General features: G+C 35.5%; 2 protein-coding genes across 2 annotated transcripts; both read right to left on the bottom strand.

Moving 5' to 3' along the window:
* Positions 1-446: 446 nt before the first annotated feature.
* LOC135842680 (uncharacterized) lies at positions 447-2,165 on the bottom strand. The gene is made up of 3 exons (XM_065360261.1): positions 1,957-2,165; positions 1,735-1,869; positions 447-1,612 (listed from the first exon to the last, which is right to left on the bottom strand). Exon 3 carries the CDS (start codon positions 1,548-1,550, stop codon positions 585-587), a length of 966 nt encoding a protein of 321 aa, XP_065216333.1. The 5' UTR covers positions 1,551-1,612; positions 1,735-1,869; positions 1,957-2,165; the 3' UTR covers positions 447-584.
* A 13,789-nt stretch (positions 2,166-15,954) lies between these two features.
* On the bottom strand, positions 15,955-18,520 carry LOC135834102 (uncharacterized). Its single transcript, XM_065347943.1, has 2 exons — positions 18,225-18,520; positions 15,955-18,110 (listed from the first exon to the last, which is right to left on the bottom strand). The coding sequence occupies exon 2, from the start codon at positions 18,053-18,055 to the stop codon at positions 16,097-16,099; it is 1,959 nt and encodes a 652-aa protein (XP_065204015.1). The 5' UTR covers positions 18,056-18,110; positions 18,225-18,520; the 3' UTR covers positions 15,955-16,096.
* Positions 18,521-24,635: the final 6,115 nt, after the last annotated feature.

Genomic DNA, 24,635 nt, shown 5'->3' with positions numbered 1-24,635 from the left:
ATATTCTCAAATTTAAACTAGGTGTTTTCCTTGAATAAAGCTATTTCCTCCTCGTTCTTGAAGCACAATTTCATTATTTCGAGTAAATCTTCTACACACACGCCCAAGATCACAGAAGACCAATGTCTGCTCCAAAATGCGCTTCTCTCTTTAAAACTAGCATCCGACAGTATTGTCATTAAGAATCTCGTTTCTTTGGGCGCCGTTTGAAAATGACGCGGTTCAGAAAGCCATTTACCCTCGAGCAATATATCATCGAATATGGACTGTTTTAAACTCTGAGCAGCACTATTCCATATCTCGCAGCATAAAGATACTTCGCTTTGATATTTAAGTCGTTTTTTGGGTTCAAAATCGTTCCTTTCTGCTGATAGAAATTTCACGATTAGAGCGTTGAACGTGCTTTTATCGATCTTGTTTCTAATGTACATCCATACTCTCTAAATTTGAAACAGTCAATTTCACTGCTTAGCAGTCACGACATTTTGCCTTTTTAAAGCAGTAGTTTTTTTTACTGCAAAACAGTGAAAAATTACTGAATTGGTCAGTAAAAAATCATTTTGACTGACCAATTCAGTAATTTTTCACTGTTTTGCAGTAAAAAAAACTACTGCTTTAAAAAGGCAAAATGTCGTGACTGCTAAGCAGTGAAATTTGACTGCTTTAAATTTAGAGAGTATTGGAAGAACAAGGTCTCTATCCTTACGTTCATTACTCATCAACTGTGTTCGTATCAAGTGCTTGCCTCTTTGACGGATAAATTCTTCGAGTTGCTGTTCGTTTAATTTTGGTAAAATAAACCTGGCGAATAACTTCGGAACGGTGTCTGACATGATGCGAATGACAGAGTGTGACTGCCTTTCCAAGGGTATGCGATTCCAAAAGAACAGTGCACACGAATAGTTCATCTTTAATGCACCTCCATAAAGCATCATTTCATCGATGGGTTCATCAATATAATATGCACCATCAGGAATCTCAAACGGTTCGTTTCTAAGAAAGCGGGTCCAGTAGTACACCTCTGTATGAAGATAAACACAGGAGTCATGCGGTTGAATCGTCGAACTGACTGATGGCCAAATCCGTTTGATGTCGTCTTCCAAGCAGTACAAACAAGCGATCCTGAATTTTACGTCAATACCGATTCGATCGCACAGCAGCATTCGTTTGGCTGTGCGCACCTGATGAATGGTACCATTCCAGTCCAATGCGAAATCATCGAACATGCTTAAAATTTCGACACAACCTTCATAATCAGTCTTGAATACTTTGAACATGTGGTCACGTAACCAGTCCCCAATTGCATTTCTTTCTCTGGTGATATATTTATTGAGGCAGTCGTAAATCCTTCGTGGCATATTAGGAAGCATATCTTCGAGCACAATTCCAGAAATCAAGTAGTATACTGATCTCCCTATAGGCTGCTCGAGATACAAACGGATTCGCCTTCGCAATAGCTCTTCAACGATTGCCAAAGATGAGATTTCTTGCAATTTCAAAGGGTTTGGACAAGCAACGTCGAATATCTTATTGGGTACGGTTTCGGTCATTTTATATTCCGGAGTTGATACAATTGTTATTGGCGAGATCAATAATTCATCGAACAGCGATTCTGAAATCAAAAAATGTCAAAATTATGATAGAGTAACATAATGTTTATCATCATGCAAGGTAATGTAGGTAGGTACATGTGCCTACTTGTACTAGTACATAATTACAAAAAACGACTCTTACCATTGAAGTAAATGAAGGAATTGAGTTTCTTGTGGCATTTGAAACAGAATAACGAAGGAACCTATTCATTCAAAATCAGCTATGCTTTCAAGTTTCAAAACTGACCAGCACAAGGAGGTGAAAATGCTGAGCTTGCTAAAACATACCATACAGCATTTTTTAGAGCGAGTTGTTTGGGTTACACGAGAAAAATTATAGGTACTGATATCATTTCAAACCAACATTATATATCTAGTCTGTATACATTTCTCCGATTACAAAATGTTTACCGGTCAGTACTCCAATATTGGCCAGAAATTTTCTTGGAAAGTTCATTTGCAACAAACAGGGAAAAAATTGAAAATTCAACGCACACTTAAAAACTAGTTTCAAAGGACACTTCCTAGTTCTTATCAGTGAGGTATCCATGTGCTGTTCTGTGTCAGAGCGTGTCAGCCGTCAGAGGGACTTCAGGGACTTCACTAAACTCTGTAAACACGTGGATAGAGAGCACTAGCAGTGTTGGAAAAAAAACGGTTTTTTTTAAAAAAGACAAAACAAACGGTTTTTTTTGTTTAAAACGTTTTTTTTGTTTAAAACAGGGTTTTAAACTGCTGGATTCTCATGTGTTTTAAACGTGTTTTAAACATGTTTAAAATGTGTTTTAAACACGTTTTTAACAGAAATTCATTTGTTTTGGATTCAGTTTTTCAAATTTACGTTATCCAGTCATCAACTTTTAAAATGTGAAATGTGACGTCATAAAATAGCTATAAGGCTCAAGAAATATTAAAAAATTGAAATCAAAAAACAAAATATTTGCCTTTAAAAAAAGTTTAGGAAGAAGAATGAAAATCTAAAAATTCAGTTTCTTCAATTTCACTACTTTTTCAACGAGAAATTGAAAAAAAAACGTGTTTTTTTTAGGAAATTGGAGTTGAAAAAAAAACTTGTTTAAAACAAAAAAAACCATTTTAAACAGAATTTTGTTTTAAACACTGTCTGTTTTTTTCTCGACGTTTAAAACAGTGTTTTAAACGTTTTAAACATACGGTACTGTTTAAAACTGACAACACTGAGCACTAGTGATGAAACCGGAACTGGTAGGTTTTGTTTTTTTCAGTTTCGGTTTTCAGTTTTTACTTTTTTAGTTTCACGTAGGTACGTATGTATTTCAGTTTCAGTTTCAGTTTTCATTTAAGGTATCAAGGCTAAGGTTTACAAAAAAAATGAAAAATTTATAGGGCAAAACGCGAATTTCAGGTTGCATACTTGCACCCTTGGTTTCGTGGGCTAAACCTTACAAGTCTAGCTGTAAACAATGCCGTTTACTTCTACATTTCAGCTCGTCAAGTCACTTTTCTCGAGGAAGGCCTTTGCGGATTTCAAAAAATGTAGTACCGTTGGAAAGAGGACAAAATCCTCTACAATTTAGAGCCATAAAATAATGGGGTCCTCGAGATGGTTTAAAAGTTCTGTCTCCTCAAAGTTCAAAGTGTACAGAAAAATAAATATGTTGAATTGGCTACATTTTTCAGCTCGTTAAGTCAATTTTCTCAAGAAAGACTATTGAGGATTTCAAAAAATATAGTACCGTTGGAAAGAGGACAAAATCCTCTACAATTTAGAGCCATAAAATAATGGGGTCCTCGAGATGGTTTAAAAGTTCTGCCACCGCAAAGTGCAAAGCTGATAGAACAATGAGTTCAATTTTGCCGCATTTTTCTGCTCCTTAAGTCAATTTCCTCAAGGAAGACTTTTGCGGATTTCAAAAAATTTAGTACCTTTGGAAAGAGGACAAAATCCTCTACAATTTAGAGCCATAAAATAATGGGATCCTCGAGATGGTTTGAAAGTTTTGGCATATCAAAATGCAAAGTGGACAGAACAATCACTAGCATGTAGCCCACAATATGTAAGGGGAATCAAGAGATACCACCATTTATACACCTTGTGACGTCAGGGCGTTTTGCCCTATTTATATACATGAATTTCATTTCTTGCATAAATTTTTAAACACCGATTTACTACCTACCTACCTACTTGGCAGCAAAAATTTTAGATTTCAAACACATAAATTATGAAGAAATTTTAATAAAAGAGCTATCGATGCTTGAAAAATGAATTGTTTATAACAATTGAAATTTTCGATTACCTATCAGATACCTACAGGGATGGAAAGCAAAAAGTTGAAAGCAGAGGTCGTTTGGGATTTTTGAAAGCTAAAAGCTTTATTTATTCAGCTATCTTTGAGGTTTTTTACAAATTCATTTGGTTCCGTTTCTGTTCGAATTCTTCTTTGATTTTCACATTTTACTTGTTTTCTCGTGTTATTTTTTCATTGTGGTTGTGAGTTTCCATTTTCCTTTCTATTCACCTCATTAAAAAATATTTGAAAAGCTGAAAGCTGAGGAAGTTTGAGATTTTTGAAAGCTAAAGCCAAATACCAAAAGTTTCATCATTCTCAGCTTTCCATCCCTGGTCAGATGATGTTCGTATTCTATAGGGATGAAAAACTAGCCGAAAGCTGGGCAGATTTTTGCACTAAGCCAAAAGCTGAAAGTTTGCAAGCTACATTTTTTCAAGCTGAAAGCTAGCCAAAAGTTTCATTTTTTTGGGGGGTTTTTCAAAGGCTTTTTTGCAGATTTGAATTTTCTGAATTCAGAGGAAACAAAAAAAATGAAAAATTTCATTCAATTTTATTTTAGTGCGATTTAATGAAATGAAAAAAAAAAATAATCCTAATACCTACCTAATGAATGTATCACTAATAACAAAATCAATTTACCTGATGTATTTTGTACTCAATTTCCTTTTTTTCGTAGGTTGATGGTGAATCAGCTAAAAGTTTAAAGCCGAAAGTTTAAAGCTAAAAGCTAAAAAAGCGATTCTGTAAATCAAATCGGGAATGTGAAATGTTTAGGGCGGGAAATGGGCTTACGGACGAGCTCTTGCTGAAAATGCAATTTCCCCAGCGCTGCAGCGCTGGACCCGCTTATTTTCGAGATTGGCACCCAAATGAGGCCAATTTTGGGTCTGTAAATCATTCGAGGAATGTGTGGGGAAATTGCATTTTTGGGTAGTGTTGGTATCGTAGATGAGAAATGTGCAATTTCCCCAACCCCCCAGGCGCTTATTTTGGGCTCACCCCCCTTTCAAAATATCGACTTTCCAATAAAAATTCATTGAAATACGAGAAATTTACATTTTCGGATGAAATTTTGTATACTAACTAATGAAGGCATGAAGAAATCATATCTGGCGAGTTTTGGTTTTTCCAGGCCCCAATTGGGGTTGCAGGAGCACCCCCACCCCCAATTTTGAAGTTGGGGTAAAATGTCGATATTAGTGTCGTTTTCGTATGAAACGACCACGCCGATGACGAATATGAAGTCAGATTTGAGACTGCACCTCTCAGTACTCGGAATGAGTGGATATAATACTACTTGTGAAAATGTAATCGAGTCATTTGTCATTCCACATCAATTCGACCAAGAAGTTGAAATGGGGGGCGGGGATTTTCTCGTAATTTTTCCTGGTAATCAATTGTTTTTTCAAAAGGCAAAATGTTCAAAATTTCTGAAAAAAGAAACGTAAAAATGTCAATTAATTGACTGTTGAATAGTGATAAATGACAGAAATGTGATTATTTCGGAGAAAATTTCGAAGTTACAGGATGAGTCAGTCAATATTTCATTTTTTACATTTTTAAAAATCATCCTAATATTGAACTGAAATCTACACAATTTGACCTACATATGTAAAAATAATTGATTTATTCAAAAAAAAAAACAATAATCGCCAAAAGATTATTTTTGTTAATTTTTGTCTAAAAACACGACTTTTGAAAATTACTTGTAAAAAGTGGTAGTTTTTGTCGAAAAAATGAGATTTTATTGTAGTTTTTGTTAAAAAAGCAAACTTTTTTTTGCAATTTTTGGGTAAAAAACTGCCTTTTTTGAATATTATGTATGTTGGCAAAAAGCGAGATTTTATGACAATTTCAGCAAAAAAGCGAAGTTTTTTCGCAATTTTTTGAGAGCAATGCGAACACTTTCGGAAATTTTTTGGAAAAAAATTGCGATGTGTTTGGAATTTTTTACAACTCTTGGCTAGCAATTTTGACAAAAGCAGAACGTTTGGCATAAAGCGAGATTTCGTCAATTTTAGCTAAAGGCAGTGCAGTTATAGCCGGTTGAAAAATGACAGAAATTGCGCAAATACTTTCAAAGTGGGCACAAGATTTGAAAAAAAAAAAACTAAAAAAGAAATTTTTGAGACCTGAAAAAAATTAAAACCGGCTTTAATCCATCAAAAAGAGATCTTATATTGTATGCAATTTACAACAGAATAAATCAAACACGAAATAAATTACAAAAACCAGTCACAATTTCAAGAACCGCACAATTCTCTATGAACGAGGCGGCAAAAACTTTAATTCATTAGGAAACCGCTGTTTAAAACTATCAATTTGTTCATCATCTTCGTTAAAATACCACTTCAAAAAATTATCGAGCTTGCAATGGATTTTTTCGCGTTTTCTGCCACGACCTCTCCTTGCACCTTTCTTTCTCGGTTTCAACTGCACGATGTTACGTAAAATATCATCCACTGGTAACGATTTCTTGAACATAGTAACTTCGTCTTCTTTACCCAACAACCAGATCAAAATTCTTCGTACATGATCGATATTCACATGCTGAATAGTACGAAACCAACCATCAATCAGTTGCTCTTTGAAATAATCAAATAAACGGGTTTTCAACGGCCCAATTATCGGTAGCCCCGAAACAAAAGTATCAACGAATTCCATAGGAAGAATGAAGTTTCCATCGCGAATACACTTGACTAGAAACTGTTCGGTATATGAGGTAAATTGATTTTTAAATTCAACGCGATCATCGTTCCGTTCAAAAGCACCATCGATGAACTTATTCAGCGGTTTGAATGCGTGATACAGCCGGTCGTTGACCTTCGAACCAAAATATTCACGTAGTAATCGCTGTTTCAGTTGCCTTCTTTTTTCTTCGTCAACGCAGCAAAAACCTAAATACTCGATCAAGTTATCGAAACAACCTTCTTTTAGGCACGCTTTGTAATAAGATTTGATACTTTCATACTCGCACATGATGTCGTTTTTAAATAAACTTATTTCGTCTTCGTTTCGGAAGCACAAAGTCGTCATTTCGAGTAAATCATCGATTACAGCGCCGCGGATCAAAGCACGCCAATGCTTGTGCCAAAATGCGCTTTTCTGCTCAAAAGTGGCATCGTGTAATACAGCGATTAGCAATTTCATTTGTCTCGGTTTTGATGGCTCAATTGCCCATCTGAATCTGAGAAACGACGACGGTTCCAACAACAAATAATCAAATACCGGTTGTTTGATATGCTGAGGAGCACTGTACCATATCTCACGACAAAGTTTCCACGATTCTTCAATGAGGCCATCCTTAACCTCCACTACCAGCAGGTTCATAATCAGCTTATGGAATTGATCTCCACTGATCTTGTTTCTGATATACATCCAAGTAGGAAGAACGCTACATCGTCCCAAATCACACATCAAAAGATTAAATATCAAACCAGAAGCACGTTCAGCGAGAAACGCTTCCAGTTGGCGTTCGCTGAATTGTGGTAAAATGAACCTAGCGAATAATTCGACGCGTTCCACACACACAAAGATAACTACTGTTCGCCACTGCTCATCAAAAGGTACCACTCTTTTCCAAAAATACTCCAGAGATGACCGGTTATGAGGTGTGCCCCAATTGAGAATTCTATTTATAGATGATGGATCATAATAATAATTATATCGATAATAACACGAATGAGGTACTGGCATGCGTAGTTTGTTCGCCCAGTAGAACAATTGTGGAAATTCATAAAACGCAAATTTCTCAAAATTTATCTTCGTGCTGAGAGAAGGCCAAATCCGTCTGATATCATCATCTTCGAAACAATACAGACAAGCAATTCCGAGTTTCTCCTCGAGAGAGAATCGATCGCACTGCAGCATCCTTCTGGCTGTACGAACGTAATGAATAGCGCCATTCCAGTCCCATGCGAAATCGTGAAAATGATTCAATATGTCATTAAAACACTTATCGTTGGTGGCATCCGGTGAGATGAAAACTTTGTAACAATGATACCACGCCCATTTCTCGATCGATTTTCTAAACGTGACGATATAGTTGGATAGTTGATTGTAAATTGTCGATGGCATATCGGGGATTCGATTTCTCAGACGAATGTGTTGAGTCAAATTAAATTTGTACAAATTATTACTTTCAAGATATGCGTCGATTTCCCTACGCCATAATTCTGCAACTACTGCGATGGATGAGATTTCTTTCAGTGTTATAGGGCTCGGATAGGCCAGGTCGTAAGGGTAAGGTGCCCGAATGTCGACCACCTAGTTTATTTTTGGAATAAAAAGACCTGTAATTGACCTAGGTTCGCGCACAATGGCTCAAATGATAGCCACATGCCTCTAGTTTAATGCCCTAAAGTCACTAAACCTAAAACCCCCCCGCTGATTTTTCATGGCGTTTTTTCCAAAAAGTGAGAAAATTGAAAATCGCAAAAATGGTATCCTAATTCCGACCACCCCAAAAAAATTGAAAAAAAGATGGTAAATAATATGTCAACATCGTTGTTTATTAATTGAAATGACACAAATAGAAAGGCAATTAATTATTTAAGCAAAGGGGAACAAATATTCAATTTTTTTTTACATTTTTCTGACCCCGCATCACAAATCTCATGTCCCCATTTGAAACACTTGGAAATTGTTTAGATGCTTTTAAATACCCTTATTCTCGTTTTCTTACAGCTTTTACAGCTTTGTTCATTGCATCAGCACACCATTTTTTACGTTTTGGCATTTTTTTCGAAAATCCAGGAAAATAAAAATTTCAAATATATAGCCAAATCATTGGTGGTCGGAATTAGGGCACTCGATGAAAATAAATTTGATGGAAAATTTATCGGACTTACCTTTCATCGATCCAAAAACTGATTATCGGCTTTTATTCGTCGAACTTTGTACTTTAAAAAATAATTAAAACTTTTTTCACGAGAAATCACACATTTGCGCAACAGGCGATTGAAGTTGCGGGAAAAGTTAATTTTGACTTTTTGAATTTCGTTTTTCAGCTATATTTTCGCGAGTTTTGGCTTTTGGGTTGTGATTTTGGTCTTAATCGTTTTTTCTGTGAAAAATACATACGAAAATATTTTTTCCCGAATTTTCAAGGCATTAGTGGGCGAGATAGGCTTGTGGTCGGATTTAGGCGACTGGTCGACATTCGGGCACCTTACCCTTATACTGCGGATACGGAATCAGTCATTTTATCAGCTCAGCTCGATGTTTGGACAACGATTCAATTCGAACGAAAATCTAGAATCCAAAAACGTTAGAATTACGTTACCTACTTAGGTAGAACTTTAGTAAGGAGTACACGTACCTATATGTAGTACGAGGTGGTGTGAATTCTGCTTACCTTTCATCAGAATAAGTGATTAAATAATAAAAGTGAACTTATTCTTTCAGCTTTCAAAATGAACTACAGGAAACCCACACGTTGAATGTTAAACAATAAGCACTGCTTGAAGAATCAACAACCACGTCTCCGAATTGTTCAGGTGATTTGAGTAATGCGGGTTGACTTGGAAATTTTTTTACAAATCAAAACGAGCAAGAAAGGACACTTCCTAATCAAATGGACATTAGAGTGTTCAATTCACCACGTGCTGTGACGGATACTGCATGGATGGGTCGGTCTCGGTCAACGCGTAGGTAGTGAATCTAATGAGAGCGCTAGTGATGAAACATGTGAAACCGGAACATGAACTGGAATCGAAACTGGTTCAAAGGTTTCCGCGTTCCGGGTTCACCAAAAAAAAACCAAGGCAGGTATCCTAAAACGAAAATGATCGCTTAAGCAACAACTAAGCACCGGATTGTTGGTTGCTTAGCCAATTAGCTAGCATCATGCATTGCTTAGCCATTGCCTAACTTTAAGCAATGGTTTTAGGATACCAGCCCAAAACAGGAACAAAAAAAAAACGTAACAAAATGTTTGTTTTTAGATCGTCGAAAAATTTAAAGTCGATCGATGTTGAAAAAAATTTTCAATATCTCAAAATTTCAGTTTTGATTTTGAATTTTTAGTTTTTGTATTTTAATTTTATTTTTAGTTCGAGTTTTTTTCATTTCATACTCGTTTTTATACCTTTCATTTTCCAGCCTGCCAAGCCTAAGTAGGTATGTACTTCAAATTCAATAGGTACTCTCTTACTCTCTAAATCTGAAAAAGTCGAATTTCACAGTAAAAAAAGGCAAAATGTCGTGACTGGGGATTAGGGTGGTCCTTAACTACATGTGCGATTTTTTCCACTCCCACCCCCTAAAGTGGTGACCTCGGGTGAGAAAATAATTCCCTATTTTTTATTCTTTCCATTTTCGAAAAATTCGGGCTGCGGTGGGCCCCTCAATTTTCAAAAATTTGAAAAAAACCTAATTCAAAGAAAAATTTTTGAAATTTCAAAATTTCGAGTGCCATCATCTCTAGAAGGTCCTTTTTGAGTACAAAAGCCTCTGACATAGTGTAGATGGCCCGCATCGGCTTAGGTGGTTCCTATGATAGGTACCAGCTATAGGGATGCAAAACATACCTACTTATTATATTATTCGGAAACGTGTTAACTATTTAGTGAGTTAGAAATGTACAAATACTCTGTATTCGTGCAGATGATGTCACAGACGGGTCACAGGCGGTCAACCCTTCTCATTTAGTTGAGTTCTTTATTAGCAGGGGTGCTAACCTTAATTATTTTAATTTCGATTACGGTTTCACTCCAATTTTTCCTTGAAATTTTTCAGTTTTCGGTTTGGTTTTGGTTTTGAAATTCAAAATTTTGGGTTTCGGTTTCGGTTTTGATCTCATTTATAAAAATTTTGGTTTCAGTTTTGGTTTTCGGTTTTTTTCGGTTTTACATAATTTTTTTTTTTCAAACATCTTCAATTCAAAATTTCTCAATCTCAGGAAACAAAGTATATTAATTTCATGTTAATTCTAAAAAAGTATATATTTTTCAAGAACAATAATTTGTATAATTTTTTTAATACATAAATTTGTAAACAAAAGTCAAAAAAGTGAAAAAATCCCCCCAAAAAAATTGAAAAACCTGAAAAAACCCAAACCAAAAACCGAAAAAAACCGAAATAAATTATATCGGTTTAGGTTTCGGTTTCACTCACTCTGCTTCATTTTTATTGTTATGGTTTTTTACAGTTTTTAAAAAACCTATGAAATTTCAGTTTTTGTTTTCAGTTAGGGTTTGAAAATGGCTAAAATTAGGTTCTTGTTTGGGTTTCGGTTACGGTTTTCGGTTTTTTGCGGTTATGGTTAGCACCCCTGTTTATTAGACAAGGGTTGACAGCCCCCGCGACATTTATGGCTCGAGATAGGAAAATAAGAACATTATTTATCTAAATTTATTGCAAAGAATGCTCGCTTTTTGGCAGGTCGCGGAATCCCTTTGAAATATACCGATGCCGCGAGCATTTCTTACCCCTTTTTACCACGTGACTAGGGGGAGGTCCCTATTTAACCCTATTTTCTATAAATTGAATCGTTTTAGCGCCAAAAACCACTTGGCTCCTAAACCAGCAGTGAAAAGGTACCTCGTCGCGAACGTCTGTATCGGCGTGATTTTATCATATAATTTCTTATCCGATGATAGAAATTATTCACAGTAGTGATGGTGAAAATCATGGTCTACTCTTTTAATTTACGCCACTCCGGTCAGTGGATAATTCAATGTTAATTTGGTCATGGATCCGATGATCATTAATTTGTATCTTTTTGGCAATGTCCCCTGAACCAGCCAGGCACACATTGTGCAAAGAATTAAAATGTACCTCGTTTAGTTAAGTTCCATCGCCGCCTTTGGTATTTGTAAGGCCCCTGATAGAGATGGAAAACGTGAATAGTTTGGTAAGTAAGTTTGAAATAACTTACTCATATCTAATTAATTTAGCATTATCGATTAATTAGAGTAGATGGCTAAGTGTACCACAGCACTTGGGGGCGTGGGTACTTAGTCAATTGATTTATTAAAATATCTTTCGAATGGAGTTAGAATAAAATTGCATCTTGTTCTCTTTGGCTCAATTTCTCTATTTTTACCTATCAAAGTTATATTTGTAATCAGGGTTGTTGCGATTCGAATCGCGTAAAGAATCGCTAATAGAACCGCGGAGCCGCGGTTCCGAGCCGCGGCTCTTTCGCGATTCTCTCACTACGAGAATCGCAAAACACAATTTTGCGGTTCTCTGCATTTGCGGCTCCCAAATTTTCAAAATTTTGCCAAATAAATGTGAAATTTCACAGTTGACTTCTTCAATTTTTCCCCTAATAGTCCGACATATGACAATAGGAGTAATTGCACTCCCCCTGCTGATCCTCCGGGACAACTTTTTTCTTACAGGGGAACTCCCAAGGAACATTTTAAAGCAAACTTGCCAAAAAAAAGTTGGCCTTACTTACAAAATGGCGACCATTTTGATTGACAGGTCAGCTGAAATCACAGATTTTGCGTTTCAACAAAGGACTTGCACAAACTTTTTCAAACCTTATAAAAGTAGATCGAAAGATCATGCAAAAATTTATCACCTGTCAAAATTTCAAGCGCTAAAGTGCGTTTTTTGATTTTTGGTGAATTTTTGAAAATCAAATTTTTAGGCCAAAAATGAGGAAAAAAATCAAAATTTTACCAAATTGACCAAGAAAGCTGAAATTTGGGATATACCCTATTTTCGACATGCCAAATAAATTGGAAACGGTTTCAATATGTTTTGAGCAGTTCTGGAGCCTCCAGCAGATTTTTGAAGCTCGAAATTCTCACAAAATTCCATCGAATTGGAGTTGTAAAGCTAAAATGTATTCCAAAAACTAATTTCAATACGCTACAAAGTACTGCAGGTGAATTTCAAGTCGTTTTGGAGCCTCCAGCGACTTTTTGAAAATTCCTGAAACCTCCAGCAGATTTTTTAAAATTTAAATTTTCACAAAATTTCATCAAATGGAGATGGAAAGCTGAAATTTACTGTACACTTCAATTTTAACACCCTCTGAAGACGACTTCAGGTGTGTTCAAGTAATTTTAGGCCCTCCAGCGACTTTTTTTGAAAATTACTGGAGCCTCCAGCAGATTTTTGAAACTTTAAATTTTCACAAAATTTCATCAAATGGAGATGGAAAGCTGAAATTTACTCTACACTCCAATTTTAACACCCTCTGAGCTACTTTTAGGAAATTTCAATTTTCCAAAAAAACGACATACAACCTTTCAAAGAGTTGCTGAAGGCTCCAAAACGACTTGAAATTCACCATCAGTCAACTTCGTAGCGTATTGAAATCAGTTTGTAGAATGAATTTCGACTGTCCATTTTGGTTTGATGAAATTTTGGGGAAATTTCAAGTTTCAAAAATCTACTGGAGGCTCCAATAATTTTCAAAAAATGCGTTGGAGGCTCTAAAATGACTTGAAATTCACCTGCAGTACTTCGTAGCGTATTGAAATTAGTTTTTAGAATACATTTTAGCTTTACAACTCCAATTTGATGGAATTTTGTGAGAATTTCGAGTTTCAAAAATCTGCTGGAGGCTCCAGAACTGCTCAAAACGTGTTGAAACCGTTTCCAATCGATTTGGCATGTCAAAAATATGGTATATCCCAAATTTCAGCTTTCTTGGTCAATTTGGTAAAATTTTGATTTTTTCCCTCATTTTTGGCCTAAATTCGATTTTCAAAAATTCATCAAAAATCGAAAAACCCACTTTAGCACTCGAAATTTTGACAAGTGATAAATTTTTTCATGATCTTTCGATCTACCTTTATAAAGTTTGAAAAAGTTATTGCAAGTCCCATGTTAAAACGCAAAATCTGCGATTTCGGCTGACCTGTCAATCAAAATTCAAAATGGCCGTTATTTTGTAAGTAAGACCAACTTTTTTTTTGGCAAGTTTGCTTTAAGATGTTCCTTAGGATTAGGATGTCCTCTTTAAGAAAAAAGTTGTCGCGGAGGATCGGCGGGGGGGGGGTGCAATTACTCCTATTGTCATATGCCGGACTACAAGTAGTGTAGGTTTAAAACTAAAAAGTAAAGTGAATTTTTTTTCGTTGCTTTGCTCATTGGTCTGATTTCAAAATTGAAAAAAAAATGGGAACCGCAAATGAGAACCGAGAGTAGAACCGCGGTTCCTATGCATAAAGAACCGCAAACAAACGATTCTATTACAAAAATCATAGAATCGCAATTTGAGAACCGCGATTCTTTTAGCCTGAGAATCGCAACATCTCTGTTTGTAATCGATAGTTTTGATAAATACAAGTGTTACTTTATGGTACTTTGATGTAAAAATGTTCTATCTCTGCCTTAAAACGGCTCTCAGGCAACCATAAATGTTTGTAGAATATTGTTTTTTCTAGGTTACGACAACCATACCATTATAAGGCTCGTTTGTAATGTAATCATTCATGATGGCCATAGACACAGTTCCATAGTTTGTTACGGACTTTCAATTATTTTTGAAAATCTGGTATGTAATTTTACAGAATGGTTCTACAGTTGTTCCACGGCCAGTGTAAAGGGGCCTTTAGATGGTTATCTGCCAGTTTGTTCCAGCCAAGTACAAGTTACTCATAATTTCAAAACATTCCAATTCTGTAATTTGATTCGTTTTCTTGGTATTATATTTTGTATACCAACCAACGATCTAGTTTATCAATTATAATATAGGTACCTACCTATATTAACAGTTCAGCGCATTATTTTGTTCATTTCCCTTCAAACTTATGTTCTCAAGGTGCAAAGTTCAAGTAGACCGCCGCTTTCATTGTGGCTCTATTATTGTATACCTAAGTACATAAAGTTAAGTAATACCTTATGAGCTTAAGACTTCACAAAGAGTCGCACAGGTGTTTGGAATTGGAAGTAATTTTCTTTTCTATACAAATACTTACTGTTAGCTCATCAAACATCATACTGTAAACAGTTACCTATGAATCGCATACCTAGGTATAAGAAAAATAACGCAGGTGTTGAAAGTTCCATTACTTTGGCATCAATCAGTAGTTTTGTTAAGTGTGGTATTGTGATATAAATCCCGGACTGTTTTCAAATTTTCAAATCATAGCTCACTTTTAAAAATTTAACTTTCAAAAAAAATCCCAACTTGAAAGTTTGAAAATTTTTGACCAATATTTTCAAAACTGGACCACCCCCTCTCCGCGAAAAATGGGAACCATAGAATGCTACTTGTTTATTCAGTTTTATCAGTGTCCAAATTCAAGTTTCAGTAGCTCTAATCAAATTATCGAGTTGCCATGGAATCTGATCTTCACCCAATTCAAACAATTTCCCACTTGTTGGGATACTCTTCTGCAAGTAGGTACCTACCTAATAATAATACTTGGAACGAAATTGAAAAAAATTAAAAACGCCACGCCAACCTATATTTTTAATGAAAAACTTTCTTTGGGGTACTCGATATTTCTGGGCACCCTGTAGCAAAAAAATTGAAATTTGTTTATTTTTTGAATTTTGATTTTTCTTCGTGTTTAGCCGGTCAAAATACTCCAATTATGTCACTATTCGCAATCGTTCGATCACATTTTCAAAATTCTCATTTGAGGAGCGATATTCCAAAACGCCCTATGTCCATTTTAAAAAATTAATTTTTAGTCTGGTAAATTTCATGAATACAAAAAAATAAAAAAAAGTTAATACTCGACTTTTAGTAATCTTAAAAACTAACCATCCATCTATGCCTACCTATATGTACAACTTACAAGCCCTGAATGGGCCGGCATTCATAACATTAAAATTACTCATCAGAGTCCTTAATCCCGTAGGAAAGAGCTCAGAAAGACAGGATATATATACGAATTCTTAGAAGCTGAATTTCACTTTAGCTCCTCTTAGATCACTTTTCTCAAAACCAGACCCCCCCCCCCAGGAATGGGAACTCTAGGATGCTCGAAACCCGCACTGATTGTTTTTCAGCTTTATCAGGGTTGTAATTTAATTTTATTAGCTCAAAATCAAATTTTTGGCTCCTTGCGATATTTTTCTTCATTCAATTCAAACAATTCTCCATTCGTTTGGATACTCTTCTACAATAGTAAGTAACGATACAACCAAATCGAAAAAATTAAAAAACGCCACAATACTTCAAAAAGAGATCATATATTGTATGGAATTTACAATAAATTGGATAAATCAGGCACGAAATAAGTGGGTAATTAGAATAACCAGTTTCAATTTTAAGAACCGCACAATTCTACGAAGACGAACGAGGAACCAACAACTTTAAATCATTTTAGGAAACCGTCGTTTAAAACTGTCAATTTTTTTACCATCTTCGTTAAAATACCACATCAAAAAATTATCGAGCTTGCCTCGAAATCCATTGCGTTTACCGCCAGCTCTCCTTGCACGTCTCTTTTTCACGATGTTACGAAAAATATTATCCACCGGTAACGATTGCTTAAATCTGGTAACCTGGTCTTCGTCACCCAACAACCAGATCAAAATTCTTCGTACATGATCGGTATTCATGCGCTGGACAGTACGAAACCAACCATCAATCAGCTGCTCTTTGAAACGATCAAATAAGCGCGATTTCAACGGCACGATGACCTGTTGCTCCGAAACAAAAGTATCAACGAATTCCATAGGAAGAATGAAGTCACCTTTGCGAATACATTTGATTAAAAACTGTTCGGTAGTAGGACATGAAATGAATTCGTATTTAAATTCAACCCGAGCATCAGTGCTTGCAAAAGCATCATTGATGAACTTATTCAACGGTTTGAATGCGTGATACAGCTGGTCGTTGACCTTCGAACCAAAATCTTCACGTAGTAATCGCTGTTTCAGTTGCCTTCTTTTTTGTTCATCAACGGAGCAAAAACCTAAATACTCGATCAAGTTATCGAAACAACCTTCTTTTAGGGACGCTTTGTAATAAGATTTGATACTTTCATACTCGCACATGATGTCGTTTTTAAATAACCTTATTTCATCTTCGTTTCGAAAGCACAACTTGGTCATTTCGAGTAAATCTTCGATTACAGCGCCGCGGACCAAAGCAGGCCAATGTTTGTGCCAAAATGCGCTCCTCTCCTCGAAAGTGGCATCGTGTAATACTGCGACTAGCAATTTCATATGTCTCGTTTTCGATGGCTTAATTGTCCATCTGAATCTGATAAACGATGTCTCTTCGAACGGCAAATCATCAAATACAGGTTGTTTGATATGCCGAGGAGCGCTGTACCATATCTCACGACAAAGTATCACCGACTCTCCCATGAGGCCATCCTTAACCTCTACTAACAGCAGGTTCATAATCAGTTCATGGAATTGATCTCCACTGATCTTGTTTCTAATATACATCCAAGTAGAAAGAACGATGCATCGTCCCGAATCGCACATCAAAAGATTAAATATCAAACTAGAAGCATGTCCAGTGAGAAACATTTCCAGTTGGTGGTCGCTTAATTGTGGTAAAATGAACCTAGCGAATAATTCGACGCATTTCTCATACATTAAAATAGCCGTTATCCATCGCTTAGCAAAAGGTACTAGATTCCAAAAATACTCCAGAGATGATTGGTTATGAGCTGTGCCCAAATTGAGAATTTCATTCTTATCGGAATAATATGGATAACATGAATACGCGGATGATATGCGTAGTTCGTCCGTCCAGTAGTACAATTGTGGAAAGTCACGAAACCAAAATTCCTTCAAATCTATCTTCGTGCTGACAGAAGGCCAAATCCGTTTGATGTCATCTTCGAAACAATATAGACAAGCGATACTGAATTTCTCCTCAAGAGTGAATCGATCGCACCGCAGCATCCTTTTGGCTGTACGAACGTAATCAATAGCGCCATTCCAGTCCCATGCAAAATCGTGAAAACGGCTCAATATTTCACTAAAACATTCTCCCTCGTTGTAATAGGGAATGGTACACCCTGTGCGATAAACTTTACCGCGATGATAGCACACCCATTTTTGGATCGATTTTCTAAACGTCGTCGTATAGTTGGACAATTGATTGTAAATTTTCGATGGCATATCAGGGATTAGATCTTTCAGCCGGATGTGTTCAGTCAAATCAAATTTGCCCGGAATGTTAATATTTTCAAGATATGTGTCGATTTCCTTACGCCATAATTCTACGACTACTACGATGGATGAGATTTCTTTCAGTGTGATATGGCTCGGATGGGCCAGATCGTATACTGCGGACATGGAATCAGCCATTTTATCAGCTCAGCTCGAATCGATGTTTGCATAAAAATTTAATTCGTACGAAAATCTAGAATCCAAAAACGTTAGAATTAGGTAGTTAGAAAAAAATCAATACATGGATATGGAATGAGTTGGGGTACACGTAAGTATGTACGAGGTAGTGTGAATTCTGTTTACTTACCTTTCATCAGAATTCGAGTGATTAAATAAAAGTAAACTTCATCTTTCAGGTTTAAAAATGAACTACCTATAGACCTATAGGAAAACTATACGTTGAATGTTACAATAAAATAAACACTGCTTGAAGAATCAACAACGTCTCCGAAATCCGAATTGTTCAAATGATTTGAGTAGTTAATGTGAGTTGACTTCGAAAATTTTTTACAAAACTGAGCAAGAAAGGACACTTTCTAATCAAATGGACATTGGTGTTCAATTGACATTTGACCATGTGCTGTGAGGAATACTGCATGGATGGGTCAATCAACGCGTAGTGAGAGCGCTAGTGATGAAACATGTGAAACCGGAACAGGAACTGGAACCGAAACTGGTTCAAAAGTTTCCGTTCCGGGTTCACCAGAGAAAAACCAAAACAGGAACTAAAACAAAAAGAAACGTAAGTAACAAAAAATCTTAGGTACAAAACTTCAAACTTGAGCTCTTATAAAGTTGATCGATAACTATGTCGAAAAAAATTTTCAATTTCTCAAAATTTCATTTTTGATTTTGATTTTTCAATTTTTTGTAGTTTTTGTATTTTAATATTTTAGTATGAGTTTTTTTCATTTTTACATCTTTCATTTTCCAGTCTGCCAAGCTTAAGTTCAATAAGTAGACATCTTACTTAATAAATTGAAGTGGTGTTTTCTTTGTAACGCCATCACTGCAAAACGGCTGGACGGAAAATTTTGAAAAAATACTTAAAATGTTCAGCGTGATGCGCAGATGGTTGTACTGAAATTTTTTTCGCGATTAGAGGCCTTAAAAAGCTGTAATTAAGCTTCAAAGTTTTGATGACGTCACTAATATCTTTGAGCTTTCATTTCGCTGCCAAATATTTCCGATTTGCTAAGCATTTTATAAATCATCAAATAGTAAACTGAGCATAAAATTTATACCACGGTTGAACATTTCTCCTTCTGAAATACCTATAATCCAATTTAATTTAACATTTTCAAACAAAATTTATGCCGAATCTTCCTCACATTTTGTTATGGCTGGAAAAACGTAGGTACCTATTCCAGCCAGTGTTGCAAGAGTGGAGTAAGAGTAGGAGTAAGGAGTGCAAGGAGTGAGAATTTTTGAAAGGAGTAGGAGTGGAGTTGGAGTGTTGTCAAATCAAAACTCCTTACTCCGCTTTTTTCCCCTAATTTTGTGACTAAATTACATCAAAATGTTGCTGTTACTCACGTATTTTCAGTATTTTCAATTTTTTCAGTTGTTTATTTTACTGTTTTCCTCATTATTATGATAAATGATACTATTTTATCAATTATTGATATACTTTTACCATCTTACACCTTTAATTTATGGATATAATCAATCACTCAATATCTGTAGAGTCAAAATTCCTGAAAAATAATGAAAAACAATGGGAGTAAGGAGTGGAGTAGGAGTGGAGTAAGAGTGTTGACATTTCCTTTGGAGTGAGTAAGGAGTGAGAGTAGTGCTGAAACCACCACTCTTGCAACACTGATTCCAGCAGATGAAAACTTTTTCAAATTCTCAAAGAAGCATTGTCTCTGCAGATTAACATGAGAAAAAATACCAATCTTGCCGAATAAAAAGCTGAGTTTTTGAATGTGAAATCATTTTGTGAGAAAATTAAATAATCAAACAAATTGGGCCAGGCAGTGAGGGCAAATGCTTTTGAAAATTTTCATTTTAATAATTGAAAGAACGATGTTTTTTTAATGAGAAGAAGATGTTTTTGGCTTCAAAATTTCAAAATTTGATTGATTATTTAAAGAAATTTTAGTTTTAGAAACAAAAGCAAAAAGGCCCAAATGAAGTGAAGGCAAAAGCTCTCAAAATTTAGTATTTCGAGAAGTAAAAAAAAAACAATTGAAAGAACGATGTTTTTTTAATGGGAAGAATTCGATGTTTTTGGTTTCAAAAATAATTTCAAAATTGACTGATTTTTTGTAGAAGTTTTAGTTATAGAAACAAAAGCAAAAAGACCTAAATGAAGTGAAAGCAAAAGTTCTCAAAATTTTGTATTTCGAGATGTAAAAAAAAAACATTTTTTCCATGTGAGGAGTTTATTATTCAATTTAAACGTTTTTAAAAATTTGAATAAATCTCAGAAAGTTTGATTTTGAAAAAAAAACAGGCTGGATCCAAACATGTTTGGATCCGAATGCAAGATGGAATTTAAAAATCTTAAGCATTTTGCAAAATCATCAAAGCTTCAACTTTCAACAGTCTTAGAGAATGAGATCGACCGAAGGTGGATCTATTCCTGGAGAAACTCAAAAAGATGGGAGAACTCATTGGCCAATCATATGTATTTCTTCAACTTCAATTTTTTTTCACTTAGTCAATTAGTTTGAAAACGAAAAATATATCCAAAATGGTTAGATTTTTTTTTGATGTCAACTCAAAATGCTTACACCTTGCATAAAATCAGTTCAAATACAAGAAATTTGATAAATATATCCAGAATAGTTCAATTTTTTGAATGTCCAGTGTAAAATCAGTTTAAATCCAGAGAATTTTGAATCAAAAATTACCAAGTTGCCTTGATGTAGGTAAAATGGTAATCTTGCCCTCATCTTATGTATAGGTGCACCACTATACATGGCAGAAAGGATGCAAGATGGAATTTAAAAATTTTAATTTTGATAATTGAAAGAACAATAATCAAACAAATTGAGCCAGGAATAGCGAGGGCAAAATCTTTTGAAAATTTCCATTTTGATAATTGAGATTGAGAGAACGATGTTTTTTATGGGAAGAATTAGATTTTTTGGCTTATAAACTTGAAAATTTGAGTGATTTTTTTGTAGCAGTTTTAAAATAAAACATAAGCAAAACGACCCAATCAAGTTTAGGGCAAAAGCTCTCAAAATTTTGGATTTCGAGAAGTAAAAAAAAAAAACATTTTTTTTCTGGTAAATAAATCCCTTTACAATGTAGCCAAAAAATGACAAAATGTCAAAAATTATCATTTTTTTAATAATTTCTCAGTAATTATAATATGGTATTTTGCGAGATTTATTCCCTGCCCGAAGGGCGGGTCATTCTGCTTGTATCACATATTTTGTAAGAAGAATCAAAATTCCAGTACCTAGAACTCCTATTTCTAACAAGAGAGCTTCGATTAAGTATACAGGGTGGCCCAGTTATATGAGTATAGTACCTATATGCTCATTTTTTCATTAAGTAATTTTATTATTTCATTTTTCATTTTTTTTTCATTTTCAATTTTGAGAGCAATAATCTGGAGGCGATGAATACTACGCGTTCTGCGTGAAAAATGCATACCTACTTAGAACCAAAACCAATAAGTGTGAATTTTTAAAAATCAAATTTGCTTTTAATAAGTATATGAAAAAAATGCCAAAATATTAACCACGAAAGCTGAACTTGGTGTGTGCTTCTCTTCTCTCCTGCCTCTCTCACTCGATCGGAAACGGTTCATAACAGTTTTGAGTAGGTACTGCTGAATCCTTCAGCAGATTTTTCAACAAAAATTTTTCACAACGTACAAGAAAAACTAAAATTTACTTCAAACACAGAACGTATTTCGATAAGATGAGTCTACTGCACGTGGATTTAAACTTTTCTGAGTCACCCAGCTGTATTTTGGATGCAAATCAGCTTTGTAACGTACCTATAAACACGATTGGTGCTTATTTAAGGCATTTAACCTATTTGAGTCTACAACGGTGGTTTTTCCGAAATCGGCTAATGTCAGTTTGAAAACACACCATTATTAATGCTTTTTGCTATACCTAAGTATACGTATTTTATCATTTGAAATTTGAAAAATATAAGTACGTACTTCATCAACATGCGCACTGAACGCGTTCAATGGGAGCTGTAGCCCATTTAGAAAAATTTTATGACATTTTTCAGGAAACTGGAATTAAAAAAAAATAGGAGACTTCAAAACTGTCTAAAAATATTTCTAGTCGATTTTTCAGGTCAAAAATTGAACATGGTCTGAATTTGAGAGTTTTTCGTCCAACAGTAAGTACGGGTACAGTGAATTTTTCGAATTTTCAATCCAGTAAAATCCGCGAAGAGAAACAATAACATAAGCTTACCTACCTACCTACCTACCTACCTACGGTTTTGAACTGCCATAAACTGATTTTGAAAGACATAGAATGCTGAGCCAGGTCCAGTAGTCCTCAAAGTAATACGATTTTTGGAAAAATCTTGGTCCTTTGCCATAATCCCTCGGTCACCTATGCGGTTTAAATTTCTGAACCAGTGAACCTCCCCGACTCATTGAATTGATAAGTACCTACCACTTTCAACCTTCCGACGAGTGCTTGAAGAATGACGTTTTGCGATGAAAATTACAATTTCTCATCATTCTTACAGAACTTTTCCAACATTGAAAATTTCGTTTCTAAAAAACCAACGCTGTTCTTATTCATCACATTTTCAAAATTCTCATTTTCCCACTTATTTTTAGTGAATGCAAAAAAAAACAACAAAAAAATGAATTTGTACAATCTAGCGTTCGTTTTTCATAAAATGAATTTTTTAACATACCTTTAATGGAAAACTGCAGTGATGGAAAAGGAAAACTTGGCTATATTTCTTCTGCAAGTAAGTAACAATACAACAATATCGAAACAATAAAAAAAACGCCACAATCCTTCAAAAAGAGATCACATTGTATGCAATTCACAATAGGTATAAGTATAAAATAGATAAATCAAACACGAAATAAATAATTATTAGAAAACCCACTTTCAATTTCAACGACCGCACAATTCTACGAACGAGGCGCCAACAACTTTAATTCATCGGGAAACCGTCGCTTAAAACTGCGAATTTTTTTACAATCATCGTTGAAATACCACATTAAAAAATAATCGAGCTTGCCACGAAATTCATTTCGTTTACCACCACTTCTCCTACTACGTCTTTTATTCAGTTTCAACTGCACGAGGTTACGAAAAATATCATCCACTGGTAACGATTGCTTGAACCTGATAACTTCGTCTTCGTTACCCAACAACCAGATCAAAATTCTTCGTACATGATCGATATTCACATGCTGAATGGTACGAAACCAACCATCAATCAGCTGCTCTTTGAAACTATCAAATAAACGGGTTTTCAAAGGCACGATGCCCTGTTGCTCCGAACCCAAAGTATCAACGAATTCCACAGGAAAAATGAAGTCACCTTCGCGAATACATTTGATTAAAAACTGTTCGGTTCTAGGAGATGAGACAAATCGGTACTTGAATTCGACGCGATCATCATTCATTTCAAAAGCATCATCGATGAACTTATTCAGCGGTTTGAATGCGTGATACAGCCGGAGGTCGTTGACCGTCGTAAAACAATTGCCACGTAATAATCGCTGTTTGAGCTGTCTTCGTTTTTGATCGTCGGGGCAGTAAAAATCTAAAAACTTGTTCAATTTATCGAAACAACATTTTTTCAGGGATGAGATGCAATAAGATTTGATATTTTTATACTTGCACATGGTTTCGTTTTTAAATAAACGTATTTCGTGTTTGTTTCGAAAGCACGACTTCATCATTTCGTGTACATCTTCGATTACAGCGTCGCGGACCAAAGCACGCCAATGTTTGTGCCAAAATACGCTTCTCTCTTCCAAAGTAGCATCGTGTAATACTGCGATTAGCAACTTCATTTGTCTCGGTTTCGATTGCTTAATTGTCCATCCCAAATTGAGAAACGATGGCTCGTTGAAAAACAAATCGTCAAAGATCGGTTGCTTGATATGCCGAGGAGCACTGTACCATATCTCAAGAGAAAGTTTCAATGACACTTCATCGAGGCTACTCTCAGCCTCTTTCAGCAGCAGGTCCATAATCAGTCTACGGAATCCATCTCCACTCATCTTGTTTCTAATATACATCCAAGTAGGAAGAACGCTACATCGTCCCACATCACACATCAAAAGATAAAATATCAAACCAGAAGCATGCTCAGCGAGAAACGCTTTCAGTTGGCGTTCGCTGAATTGTGGTAAAATGAACCTGGCGAATAATTCGACGCGTTCCGCACACACAAAGATAACTGTTCGCCACTGCCCTTCAAAAGGTACCACTCGTTTCCAAAAATACTCCAGAGATGATTGGTTATGAGGTGAGCCACAATCGAGAATTCTATTTATAGATGATGGATCATAATAATTATATGCATAACACGAATGGGGTACTGGCATGCGTAGTTTGTTCGCCCAGTAGAACAATTGTGGAAATTCATAAAACGAAAATTTCTCAAAATTTATCTTCGTGCTGAGAGAAGGCCAAATCCGTCTGATATCATCTTCGAAACAATACAGACAAGCAATTCTGAGTTTCTCCACGAGAGAGAATCGATCGCACTGCAGCATCCTTCTGGCTGTACGAACGTAATGAATAGCGCCATT

The sequence above is a fragment of the Planococcus citri genome, chromosome 1, assembly GCF_950023065.1.
Source record: "Planococcus citri chromosome 1, ihPlaCitr1.1, whole genome shotgun sequence".
NCBI classification, from domain to species: domain Eukaryota; kingdom Metazoa; phylum Arthropoda; class Insecta; order Hemiptera; family Pseudococcidae; genus Planococcus; species Planococcus citri.
The sequence above is the reverse complement of the archived record's forward strand: the minus strand, read 5'-3'. Positions and strand labels throughout refer to the sequence as shown.